Source organism: Schistocerca piceifrons, chromosome 6 (assembly GCF_021461385.2).
Source record: "Schistocerca piceifrons isolate TAMUIC-IGC-003096 chromosome 6, iqSchPice1.1, whole genome shotgun sequence".
NCBI lineage: Eukaryota > Metazoa > Arthropoda > Insecta > Orthoptera > Acrididae > Schistocerca > Schistocerca piceifrons.
Window position 1 is genome coordinate 129,277,706 of NC_060143.1, and position 17,998 is coordinate 129,295,703.

A 17,998-nucleotide genomic window follows, 5' to 3' on the forward strand; every position below is an offset into this window, starting at 1 on the left:
CATAACAAAATGGCAATTTTAACAATGTAGGAAAAGATAAAATTGCTGCTTACTGTAAAGAAGACACATTAAGTTGCAGACAGGCACAACTGAAAGACACTTACACAGGGTTTTCGGCCACAGCCTTCATCATAAAAAGAGAAACACACACACACACACACACACACACACACACACACACACGTGACCACCAACTCTAGCAGCTCAGGCCAGAATGAATTTGGCATTGTCATTCTGGCCTGAGCTGCCCGAGTTGGCAGTCGTATGTGTGAGGTATGCTTGCTTGTGTGTATGAATGGTGTGCATTTCTTCGTTTCTCTTTTGTTGATGAAGGCTATGCCAAAGCTTTGTGCAAGGTCTTTTAGTTCTGCCTGTCTGCAACTTGTCTTATTTATGGTAAGCAGCAATCTATCTTTTCCTACACTGCAGATATTCCAATGAGGAGTTTCCATTGCTTGGAGATAGCAATTTTATAATATTCCCCCTTCTTGGGCAAATTTCTACAGAGACTGTACAAAAAGGATTAACTATTAGAAACATTTACGCATACTGGTGCCATTCCTGTAGAATGCTGACTAGAGGAAAATGCAAAATGTAATTTTTACACCATTTTTAGATCATTTAAAAAAGTGTTCAACTGATTTTGTAATCCACTTTGCTATTGAGGCTGAAACACAGATGAAACATCAATCAAATCAGTGATTGGAAGCCTGCACTCCTGCACAAAAAAGGCGAGTCAGCAGTTTAACATCATCCAATCAAAACATTAAAGCCAGTGCTTTCTGGAATGCAAAAGGTGCTCTCTTTACTCATTACCTAGCAAAGCAGAAACAATAACTGGGAGCACTACACCAGTCTGAGACAAACTGCTTGACCAAATACACAAGAACAGGCCTGGATCGTAAAGGGGATAAAAGGGGGATTTGCAGTAAGGAATACAAGATCTCTTCAAAAAAATTCCGGAGCTTCACCCACAAAACTTTTCAACACTTACCTTTTACTGATTGTGCAACTGACATGTTGCTCACAATGCAGTTTCCACTTCTGGAAGCAGTCTTGGTATGCCTCTTGCTGGATTACATGAAGCAATGTCTGAATTGTCCTTTACCTTGTCTATCCTTTAACCAAGTTTTCAATCTGGGGGGGGGGGGGGGGGAACAGTCCACAGGTGCCACATCTGGAGAGTATGGAGGCACCACAGTGATTTCATTTTCTGTGCAATAGTCACACACCAACAGTGATGAATGTGCTGATGCATTATCGTGATGTGAGACCCATGAATTGTCTTGCTACATTTCAGGTCATTTTCTTCTCTCATATTCTCTTGTAGGCACTGCAACATGTCCTGATTATCAATTTGTCCCTGTGGCACAAATTTGTGAAGAACTAATCCTTCAAAGTCAAAGAAAACTATCAGCATGGCTTTGACATTTGATCTGACCTGATGACCTTTTTTTAGCTCTTTGAAAACCTTCCCCGACCCACTGTGAATACTGAATCTTGGTCTCATCATCATAACCATAGACCCACATCTCATCACCAGTTATGATTCTCTCAAGGAACATCTCATTCTCATTTGTGCATTCCAAAAGTTCTTCACAGATTGTGAGGCAAAGGTCTTTCTGGTCTTGAATCATGAGCCATGGGATGAATTGGGCCAGCATCATGATGCGTTCCAAGATGCTGTGTCATGATTTCACAAGATTCAACTGAAATGTTATCTTCTTCTGCAATCTCTCTGGCAGTCAGTCTTCAATTGGCATGCACAATTTCAGTGATGTTCCTGACATGAGAATCATCAATAGATGTCGAAGGGCATCCTGAACAAGGGTCATCTTTAACTTCTGTCTGCCCATTTTTAAACCATGTGAACAATTCGTAACACTGAGTGAGGCTTAAGAACTTATCACTGTAGGCTTCCTGCATCGTTTGGTGTGTCTCTGTAAAAGCTTTCTTGAGTTTCACGCAAAATTTAATGCAGACACGTTGCTCCTCTGATTCTGCCATCTCAAAATTCACAACTGTGTGGCAACATTCTACTCAATACAGCAGTGAACAATAGCTAACAAACATACTACAATGAAACTTCTGGCAGTTGCACATTAAACACAGGTGTGTGCAGAGATGCCAGCAGCATTTCACTCTAACACACCATTAGCAGGAAATGGTGGATGTTCCAGAATTTTCTGAAGAGACCTCTTATTAGGTTATCCACATTCTTCAGCAGATTTCTTACTCTGAATTCCATTCATTTACATATCAAAAACAGTGATTCCAGTTAGAAGGCAGTGTCCAACACAAAGGGAAGTTAATATCATTTTTGGTTGTTAGAGTGACGAAGGATGTACACGACCTTACTCCAATACACTGTAATAATACCTGTGCTGTTTAGTCCCAAAACTACAAAAATCATCTTCGCTGGAACCACTGGAATTTCACATCTATTTTAAAGTCTTTTAACAACAGTAATCCTTCTGAATATGAAATGGAGTGTTATGGTCTGTTGAAAATTTGAGAATAAAGGAGACTAAATGCAGAAAGACCAGTTTTTAAGTGGTCGTGATCCATTCAAAACCAACCGTGATAAAAAGTGCTTGGTGCCATGGTTATTGCTCTTATTTATTGTAAAATGGTTCTCTGCTGTTCCCCTCTCCATTTATTATATACTCCCCCCCCCCCCCCCCCCCCCAAAAAAAAGGGGTGCTCCATTTTGATTTGTGCCACACACAACTTTCCTTTGTCTATGCCATGGTGTGCTTCCTGGTTCACATATTTATCCCGTTCCCTTGCTGCCTCTCCCTTTCAACAGTTACCCATCAATACTCCTCCCAGCCACATCAACTACCCTGCTCCTCTCCTTGTTTCTTTCACCTACACATTCCGTCAGATAACCCCTCACCCCACTCACACTGCAGCATAGAGACACTGTTGCCTTGAATGTGTTTTTGTTGCTTAACTAAAAGTGTGTTTATGTGCCTATCAGCTGCAAAGTGTTTCAACTCAATGGTGTGTTTTCATGTTTCTTCCTTCCATCAATTGAGATGCTGAGAATCTAAAGGGCCTAAAGCACACTATCAGTGATTTTGAGATTGTAGCATGTGTGTAAGCTTCCGACATCTGTTGATCTTATGGTGAACCAATTTTATCTACACCTACATTGTTTATATCAACATTCACAAAAGGCTGCCTCACTGTTTCCTTGGATATTCATTTCCATATGGGCACAAAGCATGATTTTGTTGCTCTGTGATGCTCGATTGTCCTGTAGTGTCTACACGATGTACTAAGTAGTAGACTTCATAAGTCAATATAATAGGGAAACATTCCACGCGGGAAAAATATATTTAAAAACAAAGATGATGTGACTTACCATACGAAAGTGCTGGCAGGTCGATAGAAACACAAACAGACACATACATACACACAAAATTCAAGCTTCCGCAACAAACTGTTGCCTCATCAGGAAAGAGGGAAGGAGAGGGAAAGATGGAAGGATGTGGGTTTTAAGGGAGAGGGTAAGGAGTCATTCCAACCCCGGGAGCGGAAAGACTTACCTTGGGGGGAAAAAAGGACAGGTATGTGTATGTGCGGATGGATGTGTGTGTGTGTGTGTGTGTAGCGCGCGCGCTTTTTTTTCCCCCTTAGGTAAGTCTTTCCGCTCCCAGGATTGGAATGACTCCTTACCCTCTCCCTTAAAACCCACATCCTTCCGTCTTTCCCTCTCCTTCCCTCTTTCCTGATGAGGCAACAGTTTGTTGCGAAAGCTTGAATTTTGTGTGTATGTATGTGTCTGTGTTTCTATCAACCTGCCAGCGCTTTCGTATGGTAAGTCACATAATCTTTGTTTTCAAATATATTAGACTTCATAATTGGATGTATATTGACAGTTTTCTTTGATTCTCAAGCCAAAGAATGTGTTTCATGAAAATGATGACAACGAAGATCAAATCAAAGACTTTGTCACTCTGTGATGGTCTTGTTCACAGATTTATGGACCTGCGTTATCTGTTGGGAAATTGTAGGATTCCACCTGAGAGGTCAGAGGTGCACTACACAAAGGAAGCAGCAACCCAGATAGAGTACTTGCGGAGAGAACATGAGGGTTTCTTAGACTAGGCAGTAGGCTGAGATTCTCTGGTGGACATTCACCAGATGACTCACAGAGTGTGAGATCAGAATGTGTTCAGAGTGCAGACACTTTGAATGTCAAAATTTTATCAGTAAATGATCAAAGCACCCATAACAAAGTACCCAAATCTATTGCCCACCAGGAAACATCTTGTGCTCAAATTATTCTTGAGACAAAGAGCTGGCTGAAACCTGAAGTAGAAAGCTCCGATAAATTTAAATCACATCATAATCCTCACCCACACCACAACCAGCTGCTTGAAATCCACTGCCGAGTAAATACCACCTCTAGACATTTTCAAGTATATAATTTTTAGCAATATGCATCATCCACCTTCCACTGGGTTGTGCCTTTGTCTTCTTATCCTGTTGAACTCGGGGAAATAACTTCCTTGAGCCATATATAGGGACAGGAAAATTTCACAAGAATGCTAGCACAAAAAATAATCTGAAATTAAAAGGTTTCAGTGAAATAACACTAAATCACCGATTTTTATGAAATATTGAGAAATTTGTAATTTTCACACATAAACAGGTTATAAATCTAAGGACAACCATTTAATAATATTCATAACTGATAGTTACTGAACACCGAAATTGCATTTTGCCTCCCCCCCCCCCCCCCCCCCCCCACACACACACACACACTGTATTTTTTTGATTCACAGTCAAAAGTTATTCAAGACCTGAAAATAAGAGTTTCCTAGTTGCTTTTGTCTTGTAATAATGAGCTCCCAATATTGGGTTTTGTTCGTTTCACACACATTCGTTGGAAACTCATCCAAACAGAAGGCCACTGTTTCTCCTATACTTAAGCTATTATTTAAAATTTTGCACAGGTTCATTTCTAGGATAGGTGCACACACACTAAAATACGGAAAAATTGAAGCTCATGGAGTGGGAGGCCCTTGATCACTTGAGATAGAATGACTCCCCCTTCCCCCCACCCTTTGACTCCTTGAATCATCAATTACAATTTAATTTTAATCAGGGTATACATTGTACTAATAAGTGTTGAATCAATGCCTTGGTTTTGAAAGACTGTTAGTACACAGCTGAGGGGCAAAGTTAACAACTCAGTGACTACGAGAGGTGTTGAGATGTCAACAGACATTTAAACAAGTAGTCAGGTTCCTTGCAGTAATTTTGTTCAATACTTGCAAGTGGTCCACTGAACAGTGTGCACATCTAAATCCAGACTAGCACTCTGATTAAAACCCACTGTATTTACTAGACAGTTGATGATAGTTCAGCAAGTATTTTGTACATTACAGAAATGAGACTAATTTTCTTTTAATTTTTCCTGTCTTCTTTTCAGTAGACCAGTTACAGCAATTTTCACATTTTGGGATAAAGTCTTTCTCTGAAGATTTTCTGTAAATAATTTTGCAGGGCCCTTTGTATTACCTTGCAGCCAACTTAATTCCTTTCTGTTGAAACACCATTTTCTGGTAACCTTGCTTCCTACCTCAAATGTCTCTTTCTGTTGTTTTTACTTTGTGACACACACACACACACACACACACACACACACACACACACACAAACAAACAAACAAACAATACTTTGGGGAAATACAAGTTCAAATACACACACACAGTACTTTGGAGAAATAAAAGTACAAGTGCTGAGATACCAATTTCACTATAGGATCATATGTACAGTATGCCCAAATGATGACAGTCAGAGGTGAGAGTTATGTGCAACGCTCTGTACAAGATGATATGACGCTACAAGATTATAAAATGCCTGTCAATTTTATTTTCATTTCATACTCACTGTGCAAGCCAAGAATTGGTGGTTGCAAAGGTGGTGGATCAGGAAAGGAGAATTTCACAATGTAATCACGTGGCCTTTGTAATAGTTCTGTTGGTCCCTGTTCATCCTCCTTCTGAATCTTTGAACGATTTTTCTCTTGTTTTCGAGTTAGTACTTCCTTCTGCTTCTTTTCCTGAGAGTAACGAAACATTCATGTGTTAAGTAACTTATATTTGACAATGAGAATAATAGTTGTCTGGTAGTTTACACAGTCATCCTTTGGATTTAATAAACTTTTATTTTTAATTAAGAAATTTTCGCTTTTTTGTACCACCTTATCCTTCTCTAAGTAATTACAAACAGATCTAAAAACAAAGATAATGTAACTTACCAAACGAAAGCGTTGGTATGTTGATAGAGACACTAACAAACACACACACACACACACACACACACACACACACACACACACAGCTCAAGCTTTCGCAACCCACAGTTGCTTCATGAGGAAAGAGGGAAGGAGAGGAAGATGAAAGGATGTGGGTTTTAAGGGAGAGGGTAAGGAGTCATTCCCGTCCCGGGAGCGGAAAGACTTACCTTAGGGGAAAAAGGGACAGGTACACACACACACACACACACACACACACACACACACACACCCATCCATCCACACATATACAGGCACAAGCAGTCATATGTAAAGGCAAAGAGTCTGGGCAGAGATGTCAGTTGAGGTGGAAGTACAGAGGCAAAGATGTTGAATGACAGGTGAGGTACGAGCGGCGGCAACTTGAAATTAGCGGAGGTTGAGGCGTGGTGGGTAACGGGAAGAGAGGATATATTGAAGGGCAAGTTCCCCTGACCGAGGTCAGATTAAGATGGCCCAGAGTCTCGGCATGATAATTTCTGAAACTGCATGACTTGACGGGTGTTTGAGGAGTGCTGTAGTGAGTGTCTTTGACACATGGCGAAACCAAGGTGAAACCACGTCCTCACATCGTCGGGTTGGGTGGCAGCCCCTCATTACAGATGTCTGACATTGTAGGCTGGACGGACTGGTAAAACAGGACAGGCAGCGAACAGTGGCAGAATTAAATTCCAACTTAAATGCTGGGCAGAGTATAAGTGTGTGTGTGTGTGTGTGTGTGTGTGTGTGAACACACAGGGCATTGAACACCCCAAATGATAGGCCTCCACCAAGACAAGCTGGTGGTGGCTACAATAAGCTCTGTGGAACTTTCACATGGGCATCCGTGGGTCCAGTAGAGTTCATGCAAGGCACCATGACAATCAAGGAGTATCTTACACTGGTTGCAGACCACCTAAATCCCTTCATGATGACCATGTTTCCCAACAGCCATGGCATATACAATAGCAATCACTATATTAATTATTGTTCACACTGCATATACAAATAATTTATCCTATATAAGTCTGTTGTACAGTGTTGTAATTATGATTAGATTAGATTAGATTTACTTTCATTCCAATTGATCCGTAGTGAGGAGGTCCTCCTGGATGTGGAACATGTCAGAAAAACAACAATACATGACAAATATTTACAACTAAAACAAATAAACTAATGTACCATTCCACAGGTCCCAAGTGGAATGATCGTCATTTTTAATGAACACTAAGAGTCATTTTACAAATACTAATGCACTGAATTTAAAATAAAAAACGTTTTTTATTTATTTATAAGGTAATAAACATGTAATACAACTACTGTAATACTTATTTACAATGAACACATTACTGCACTGAAATGGTGCAGAAGTTAGATTATACTTACACACACACACACACAAATTTTCAGTGAACACATTACTGCACTGAAATTGTGCAGAAGTTATGTTGTACTTATATACAAATCAGTTGGTTTTACTAAGAAATTCATCAATGGAGTAGAAGGAGTTGGCCACCAATAAATCCTTTAGGCTTCTCTTAAACTGAATTTCATTGGTTGTTAAGCTTTTTATGGCTGCTGGCAAGTTATTGAAAATGTGTGTTCCTGAATAATGCACACCTTTTTGTACAAGACTAAGTGACTTTAAATTCTTGTGAAGATTATTCTTATTTCTAGTATTGATTCCATGAATTGAGCTGTTGGTTTGAAAAAGTGATATATTTTTAATGACAAATTTCATTAAGGAATAAATATACTGGGAAGCTGTAGTTAGTATCCCTAGTTCCCTAAACAGGCTTCTGCAGGATGTTCTTGAGTTCACACCACATATAATTCTTACTGCACGTTTTTGTGCCCGGAAAACTTTAGCTTGGCTTGATGAATTACCCCAAAAAATAATCCCATATGACATTATGGAATGAAAGTAAGCATAGTATGCCAGCTTTTTCATTTTTATATCCCCTACGTCCGACAAAATTCGCATTGCAAACAGAGATTTGTTAAGACGCTTCAGCAGTTCTGTGGTGTGCTCCTCCCAATTGAATTTATTATCAAGCTGTAATCCCAAGAATTTAACACTGTCCACTTCTTCTATCTTCTTGTCATCATATGTTAGACATATACTCTTGGGACACCCCTTACAAGTTCTGAACTGCATGTAGTGTGTTTTTTCAAAGTTTAGTGACAAAGAATTGGCTAGGAACCAGTGATTAATGTCCACAAATATTTTATTGGCTGATCTTTCTAAGACTACACGTGATTTGCTATTTATTGCAATGTTTGTATCATCGGCAAACAAAACAAACTTGGCATCTGGTAATGTTACTGATGAAAGGTCATTGATACACACAAGAAAAAGTAAGGGCCCCAAAATGGAACCTTGTGGGACCCCACATGTAATTAGTTCCCAGTTGGATGATGCCTGATAGACATGTATCAAGCTCTTTCCTAACAACACCCTTTGTTTCCTGCCAGAGATATAAGATTTGAACCATTTTGCAGCATTTCCTGTTACACTATAATATTCTAGTTTACTTAAAAGGATATTGTGATTTACACAGTCAAATGCCTTTGATAGATCACAAAATATACCAGTTGCCTGCAATTTTTTGTCTAATGAATTAAGCACATTTTCACTGTAAGTGAAGATAGCCTTCTCAATATCAGAACCTTTTAGAAATCCAAACTGTGACTTTGACAGTATGTTATTTGAGATAAGATGGTTATAAAGACGACAGTACATTACTTTTTCGAAAATTTTTGAGAATGCTGGTAACAGTGAAATTGGACGGAAATTTGATGCTATTTCTTTATCTCCCTTCTTAAACAGTGGCTTAACTTCAGCATATTTCAGCCATTCAGGAAATATTCCACTGATAAACGACTGGTTACACAGATAGCTTAATATGTTACTTAGCTCAGAATCACATTCTTTAATTAACTTTGTTGATATTTCATCATACCCACTAGATGTTTTTGATTTTAAAGATTTTATGATGGACATTATTTCTGTTGGGGTAGTGAGGGTCAAATTCATATTATGGAAATTACTTGAAATGTCTGGTCTAAGGTAATCCATAGCAGCATCTACCGAACCTGACAACCCCATCTTTTCAGTAACAGTTATAAAATGTTTGTTAAAAAGTTCTGCAACACTATACACATCTGTCACCAATGTATCATTTACTCTTAATGCTATTTGTTCCTCTTCATGTCTGGTCCTACCGGTCTCCTCCTTCACTATATCCCATATTGTCTTTATTTTGTTATCTGATATGACTATCTTTTCCTTGTAATATATTTGCTTTGACATCCATATTACAGTCTTTAATATTTTGTAGTATTTCTTATAATGTGCTATAGCATCAACATTGGAAATGTTTCGGATTGACAGATACAGTTTTCTTTTTGTTTTACAAGATACCCTTATTCCTCGAGTAATCCATGGCTTCTTTGTAGATTTTCCTCTAACCTTGGTAAGTTTTGGGGGAAAGCAGTGTTCAAATAAGGTAAGCACTTTATTAGCAAAAATGTTATATTTTTCATTCATGCCATGAGCACTGTAAACATCAGTCCAGTGAATGTCTCTGAGGAGTGTCCTAAAATAATCAATTTTTGGCTTACTGATTACCCTCTTGAGCTCAGATTTAACAGATTTTATATCCTGTTCAGTATTAACATTTAACAGAAGGAACTATTTTTTCATGCAGTCTTCATATTTGGAATATTTTGCAACCAATTCTTCTTTTAGTGCACTGATATCTTCTTCCTTTGGCACCAAAAGAACTTCGAGATTGCTTACAATTAAGCACTCAGCAGATAGTTTTCCTGTTACTATTTTGTGTTTGTTAAATAGGTATTCATGTTCAGAATGTATTTCCACTAGATCTTCTTTTACTGTATCTACTTCCTTTTCCAGCAGTGTTAGGGAGTTCTACTAAATGTTTGATAGATGTAGGGCACTGCCACTGAGCTCCATTGTTTATGAATTTGAGATCTATTTTTGTGCAATTATCATGATACCTAATACTTGCATTCTGTGTAGGCTATAAAATACTTATTACAACCTTTTTGGAGCACATAATAACGAATCATAGTCTTTGTCACTATCTTTACTTGGCATCATGTTTTTCAGCAAATCCTTAAATGTGATTACATGTTTATGTCCCACCTCATGCAGACAAAGCATTAAGCACCACAGCATTTCATCTGTTTTATTTTTACAACATGAGGAATATGCCCTTCTCATATGGTTATTTTAGCCCAAAAGACTTTTAAACCTTACAGTATAAATCTATATACACCTTCTCATTTATATGTACATAGTACTACCACTGAGTAATACACTTCTTCTGTAAGCTATTTGGTTTTCAACAGCTATTACACACTTTCTATTCAGGTACTATCTGGAGCTGTTGTCTTTTACAGTTTTAATGCTGTAATAGTCACAGGCACACATGTACTTTGTAGTGGCTTAGTATAATTTTGTTAATGCATAATGATATGTTTTGCTGTACCTATCTAGAGGTCTGAAGATCACGAGCCCCCTCCCCAAAACCAACAGCAATTACATAAAACTAATACATATAGCTGATGGTGTTATTGCTGCAACACATAAACGCAAAGTTGTTGATATACAGTGCAGGTATAACCACTCCTCCACCATAGGTCACTAGCCCATTGATGGCAATAAGTAATAGTGTAACACTCAGCATGGAGCTCTGAAGGACACAGTTTTCTTTGACTCATGGGAAACTGAGCAAAATATTAACTCTCAAAATGACAAAGGATAGAAACTGAAGAATAGGGGCCTCAAAAAGCCCACACACAGAGAGTAAGTAACATGTGATGGCACTAAGACCTGTGTCATGTTAAAAGAGGAGATAGATAGGAGAAGATATTTGTGTATACTTATGAAAGAAAACTTATAGATAGCTATTTTTTTGTAAACATCTGTACAACAATTAAATCACAAAGCTTCCTCAAAGGAAAAAGAGAAAGTAGAAATACAAATAAATCCAAAATAACACCAACTGATACTTACAGCAGCCTTCTTGGACTGACCATGAGATTTCAACTCCTTCAATCTCTTTTCTTGTTTCTCATATTCCTTTATCCTCTCTTTCAGCTTCTGAGAATACATTTTTTTGAACATACTGTAATTACCCTTGTAATAATACAGCTTCTGCTGATCTAGATGGATTATCTCATTACAGACATTGTCCAAAAAGCTCTGGTCGTGGGACACTATCAACAAGGTCTTCTTCCATCCTTGCAAATAGCTACAGACATCAAAAAACAAAATTACTTCATTATAATTTAATTAGAAAATGGTAGTGGGGGTGGTGGTGGCAGTGACGGTAAATAAGTAAGTTTGGATGCTCAACAGAGTTCACCAGCACCCAGTTATGTACGCATGCAAAATGTGTAAGTGTAACACAATATTTAAAATACACAGAATTTTAATTAAAACACACACTTGCAGTCCCTTCAATGACACCACTACATATTTTTTGACAATATCATCTACACATATATCCATACTCTGTAAACCACTGAAGTGTGTGGCAGAGGGCACTTCCACTCTGTATCACTTTAGGATTTCTTCCCATTCCATTTACATAGGGTGTGTGGGAAGAACGACTACGTAAATGCCTCTGTGTGTTGTAATGTGTTTACTACCTTTGGAGTCCCTACTGGAGTGATATGCCAGGGGCTGTAGGATACTCCTAGATTCTTCATACTGGTTCTTGAAACTTCTTGAGTAGGGTTTCATAGGATAGACGACATTCTCTTCAAACATCTGCCACCTCAGGCATGTTCTTTCAGGCTAATCTTTGTATCTCCTTATTGCCCTCAGAAAAGGTGCCCCAATCCAGGGGTCTGAGATATCTACACTTGCTGACTTGAGCAGAGGTGGGATTATTTCTATACATTGGTCAGAGGCCCCAAGACAGCACAAGGTAGTGCTGAAACTGGATGCTCAAATAAAATAACAGGTGGAAATTTAGATGGCTGAAGGTATTTTGACTCATCATTTATACTGAACAGCTGAGGTCCCACTACCAACTATACAAGGATGGAGCTACAGAGACTTGTTTTAAATGTTTGTATGACAATTACCATCCAAAAAATTTATAGCGTCTAACAAAACAAACTTTGATACCATTGTACAGTCAATTTAAACAGATTATGTTCTTTTTTTAACGAATACATTGGCAGATTTAAATGTTTTAATTATTATTATAGACAAATAAAAAGAATTAAATTCAAATGCACAAAGATTCCAAGTAGGACAAGAATGACAGGAAGAAAAAAATACAGCAGTGGAAAAAGTTAATACACTCATTAAGGTGATGTGACTAAGGAAGAGAAATGTAAAAAAATACATTTAAACAAATTTATTGGTTAAACATAATAATCAGTCATTTCAATAACAATTTAAAAATAAAAAATTTTAACACACCTAGAGGGTTTCAAACCAACAACCTTCTATATGAGAGGCCCTTACCCTAGACATTGGGTGGTGTAATCAACCTCAACTACAATAATTTTTTAAAGCCACTGAGCATCCCATGAAATTATAATTTTTTCATCAATTACTCACAAATAAGGGCTCAACAGGACGAATGGCTGCAGGGTGTGATACCTGGGACCTTAACCTGTATAGATGACTACAAAAAGTCGATCCCCCTGCTGGGGATCCCTCTTTGTAAGTGGGATGCTAACAACTGCTTATCTGATCTTTCTAGCAAAAAATACTCTCTTATCCTTATGGATGGATTTATTATTTTAGTAACCATCATTGCTATGATGACATCATGAGCACTAATCCCACTGGTAAGGTCAGACCAGTATGTAGCTGCTGGGTCTCAAATATTTCCATTGCATGTGGGCTGTTGAACTAACTGCTCAAGACTGTTTTCAGAAAACACTGTTTTTAAAAGGCACTTCACAAGGATGCCTGTCTGTACCACCTGCAGTGTAGCTACAGATGTCCCAGTCATTGTTGGTATGGTAAAGTTATCTCCAACTAGTACCGTATGATCTGGATATTTCCACACTACAGAGCTGTAACTTTCATTCAATGATTTTATTTATTTATTTATTACTTGTCATTAGCCAACATTTGTTGAAATAGACAGTTTTGACATTACATTTGATAGTGAATCTAAAATTGGGAAACTATGTACATTCAGATTACATTACATGAGGAAAAAGAGCTATTCTCTACATTATAATTCCTTAACATCATAGTTACTCTCTACTACATTCCAATTCCTTTACATCATAGATACACTTATCAGCTAACAATTTGTGCAGCTGCTTCTTGAAGGCATCACCTTGTAGGTCTTTCAGTGATAGTGGTAACTTGTTCTATAATTTTAATCCTGTTTGCTTAAAGCTACTTTGGACCTTAGACAGCCTAGTAAAGTCTACATCGAGATTGTTTTTATATCTGGTATCACGTGAATGTACATCTGTTCAGGAAGGTAAGGTATGTATTTTTTTTTTTTTTTATGGAAAGAAGACACGTTTTTATATACAGAGAAGGTAATGTTAAGATGTTAAGTTCCTTAAAGTGCTTTCAACATGATTCTTGGATTTTAATACCTGTAACTGCTCTAACTGCTTTCTTCTGCCACATTAACACTGTCTGAGTACCAGATGAGTTGCCTCATAATTTTATTCCGTACTGTAAGTGAGATTCAAAGAAGGCATAATAAGAAGATAAAAGTTGTTTTCTGCTAACTGATGTTTTTAGTTTCCTTAACAAAAAGACTACTCTAGATAGTCTGGTACATAACAGTTCCGTGTGGGTGTTCCATGCTAATTTCGGGTCCAGGTGGATTCCTAGAAGTCTTACAGAGTCAGACTCATTTAATTTTTCCTGTAGATTGTGCAAGAAGAAATACATTGTTTCAGTCTTGCTACTGTTGAGTATCAGCTTGTTACTGTGAAGCCATATGGCAGACTTTTCAAGCATTACTTTTGTTTGTTTCTTCACTTCCTCCAATTTGTTATCTGAGGTAAACAGGGTTGTGTCGTCAGCATATATTATTGACTTGTGAAGCATGAAAGTAGGCAAGTCATGATGTATACCAGGAAGAGAAAAAGTCCAAGCACTGAGCCTTGTGGCACGCCTCTTACAACTGGTAGGGCATTTGATTGTTGGCTATTTACTATAACTACCTAAAACTGTCACGGCGGAATACTGCAACTGGTAAAAACATCTGATAATTAAATTCACCTAGACCTGTCACATGCACCAGATAATTTCAGTCAGACACAATTTCAATCTCTACCGGCACAATATTTATGTCAACTGCAATAAACACTTCGCCTACTGTAGTGTCCAATCTGGCTTTTTCGATATATGTTCCATGCCTCACTAAATATTTCAGAGCTTCCTACTTCGGGTTTCAGCCAGCTCTATCCTCACACTAATAGATGAAACATACGTTCATCACTACTTTCCAGAGACAAAGGAGCAGTCAAAACAATAGTGATCAAAGGGAAAAGTTGAGCAAAGAAAGCATTTTCTCAGATTTTCACTAAGTAATGCTCATAGACTATCTCCAGGGAGACAAAGCCTTTGTCAGACAATATTACAACCCACTAATGAACAAGCTGGAGGAGGATGATGTGTGTAAATATGAACATTTAGTTCAGAAAAAAGTTTTCTTTTATCATGACAACACACTCGCTCACATCTATGAAGCAAAGTTCATGTAATTTTCTGTCTACAATCAATGTGCTTCTGCATCCACTGTATCTTCTGGCTTTGGCTCCATGGAAATATTTTTGTTTCTAAATCTTCAACAATTGTTGCAAGAAGGAAGATTCATATGAAAAATGACAATGAAGCCGAGATAGGGAGATAACTTTATTCAAGGTCTTAAAAAATTTGGAAAACAATTGGGCTTAAAGTTAAAAAAGGGGGTCGTGCAACTGTAGAAAATATAGAGATGAAAAACTGAGCGCTGTATGTGAGAAGAATATTAAGACTGTAATATTAATTTGATGGTATTACTCACTGTTTTTATTCTTGTGGCAGGCACTGCACTGGAAAACAATGTATGCTTACCAGTATCGTTAAATATCAAGTGAAACAGGCACTTTTCCACCGATGGCAACTCCCACATACTTTACAAAATATAAACAAACCAAAGAGTGTGGCTGTTGTTGTCTCCAAAGAGTTTTGTGGAGGCAGAGATTTTCTTTGCTCATGTTTTGTTTTGTGTGGCATTTGTAATAAAATATATATATTACACACACACACACACACACACACACACACATTCTCTCTCTCTCTCTCTCTCTCTCTCTCTCTCTCTCTCCTCCCTCCCCCCTCCCCTCCAATCCTCCCCCCCTCCCCCAGCCTCTCCATGAGTATACTATCCTGTTTACTGAGCAACGAGAAACATGCCAAAGATTGGTGTAGATTTTGTAAATAGCATAAGAAAATTTTGCAATGTAAATAATAATAATTTTATAAAGAAAGTAATGTAATATACATATTTTATTACGAATGCCACACAAAACGAAAAATGAGCAAAGAAAATTTCTGCCTCCACAAAACTCTTTGGAGAAAACAACAGCCACACTATCTGATTTGTTCATATTTTGTGAAGTACAGTATGTGGGAGTCGCCATCGGTGGAAAAGTGCCTGTTTCACTTGATATTTAACGACACTGGTAAGCATTCATTATGTTTTCCAGTGCAGTGACTGCCACAAGAATAAAAACAGTGAGTAATACCATCAAATTAGTATTACAATCTTAATATTCTTCCCACATAAAGTACTCACTTTTTTGTCTCTGTATTTGCACAGATGCACGACCCCCACAATACTCCAAACTAAATTGTATCATCTGATGGTCAATCACCAGGCGATTCGAAACCAGTCATGAATAAATAAAAATTGAAGAAAAAACGGTGATTGATTGCAGTAATTCCTGAAACCTTTAACAAGACAGTTCAGTGTCCCAAATCCAGAATGGATAAAAGTTTAAAAAATCTATTAATCTTGTGTTCCCAATCAGTAGAGATTTTACTGTACCTTGTACACTGTAAGGAACTATGTTACATTAATTATAGTGCCACTTTGATACCAGTTCAGCAAAAAAATTCTTATAACTCACTTATCAAGCCAAATCACAGCATTCAAATCAAGGTGATTCGTTGGTTCATCCAACAACAGAAGGGTAGGCTCAATAAAGAGAGCACGTGCAAGAGAGACTCTCATTCGCCAACCTCCTGAAAAATTCTTTGTAGCACGGTCCTGCATTTCTCTTGAGAAACCCAAACCAGCCAGAATACGTCTAGCCCTTGGTTCTGCTGAATCTGCACCTATTGCCTTCAGCTCTTCATACACCTGTAATTCACATTTGAAAAAATTTTCATTTACACACAAGTAATCTTACTGTATTAACTGATAGTGAAAAGTTATTTTCTTCATAACAGATAAGTATGACAGCATATTATATACACTTGGTTCAAAAATTAAGGTACGGCGCCACCATATTTTGACCCTGAAAGCCACTTGGCAGATTGGGTACTATTACAGAATATTAAGAAAGCTCAATGGGAAGTATGCAAGACAACCTAATTTCAAAACACCTTTAAACACGATGATTCGAAAAATGTGAGAAATTTCAATGACAATATCAGAACTGCAATACTGGATGCAGCGGTCCATTCAATTTTTTTAAAAATCAGTACACTTCAATAAAAGAGGCTTCCTTGTTGCTAGTGGAATTCAGACAGTTCTAAATTAATTGTCAGAAGATGACTTGTATTCCATATATACAGCAAAAATCCTCTGGATAATTACCTTAAACTTTGCAAAACTCCGACACAAATTTAAAAGATTCATAAAACAACAACAACAAAAAAAGGATAGTTAGCATCCTGTCTGATCACCTTCATCCATTCATATCCATTGTGCATTCTGACAGATTTGGGCAATTCCCACAGGACAATGAGACACCATAAAAGTCCAGAACTGCTACAGAGTGGCTCCAGGAACACTCTTCTGGGTATAAATACTTCCGCTTGCCAATAAACTCCCCAGACATGGACGTTGTTGAGCATCTCTGGGATGCCTTGCAATGTGCTGTTCAGAAGAGATCTCCAACCCCTCGTACTATTACAGATTTATGGACAGCCCTGCAGAATTCATGGTGTCAGTTCCCTCCAGCATTACTTCAGACATTAGTCGACTCCATGCCACATCGTGCTGCAGCACTTCTGCATGCTCACAGGGGCCCTACATGATATTAGGCAGGTGTACCATTTTCTTTGGCTCTTCAGTGTATATGAGGTATGGTAGTGTGCCAAGAAAATAAGAACCAGATTTTCATCTGTAGGAAATACTTTCAAACAGATTGAGGAATCATGCTTAAAAGCATTTATGGATAGACTGGATGCTCCAACAGTAAATCTAACTTTCAATATAGCAATTGCTGGCTATTCACATCACTTTTTTGGTCAACCATTTCAATATCCAAAAATGAAAAATATTACGCAATGCTGCAGGCTCCTCCTTACCGTAAGGTGACATAAAACAATGATAAGGGAATCTTTTCTTCTTTAATTTGGATTCCTTCTCAGTTGGTCATTATAATGGGATAACTGTATGCTTCAACATAGAATACTATTCCATTTAAACCTTGGTTCCATGACAAAAAGCTCTGAAGGAA

The 17,998-nt window shown here is 37.9% G+C and overlaps 1 protein-coding gene across 1 annotated transcript in view; it reads right to left on the minus strand.

Annotated features, from left to right (window-relative positions):
- LOC124802544 (ATP-binding cassette sub-family F member 1) overlaps positions 1–17,998 on the minus strand; it is an 86,765-nt gene that overhangs the window by 16,466 nt on the left and 52,301 nt on the right. The window contains exons 5-7 of the mRNA XM_047263405.1: positions 16,439–16,671; positions 11,337–11,574; positions 5,908–6,079 (exon numbers count right to left, since the gene is read on the minus strand). Coding sequence (XP_047119361.1) covers positions 5,908–6,079; positions 11,337–11,574; positions 16,439–16,671 — 643 coding nt within the window. The remainder of the gene's footprint in view (positions 1–5,907; positions 6,080–11,336; positions 11,575–16,438; positions 16,672–17,998) is intronic.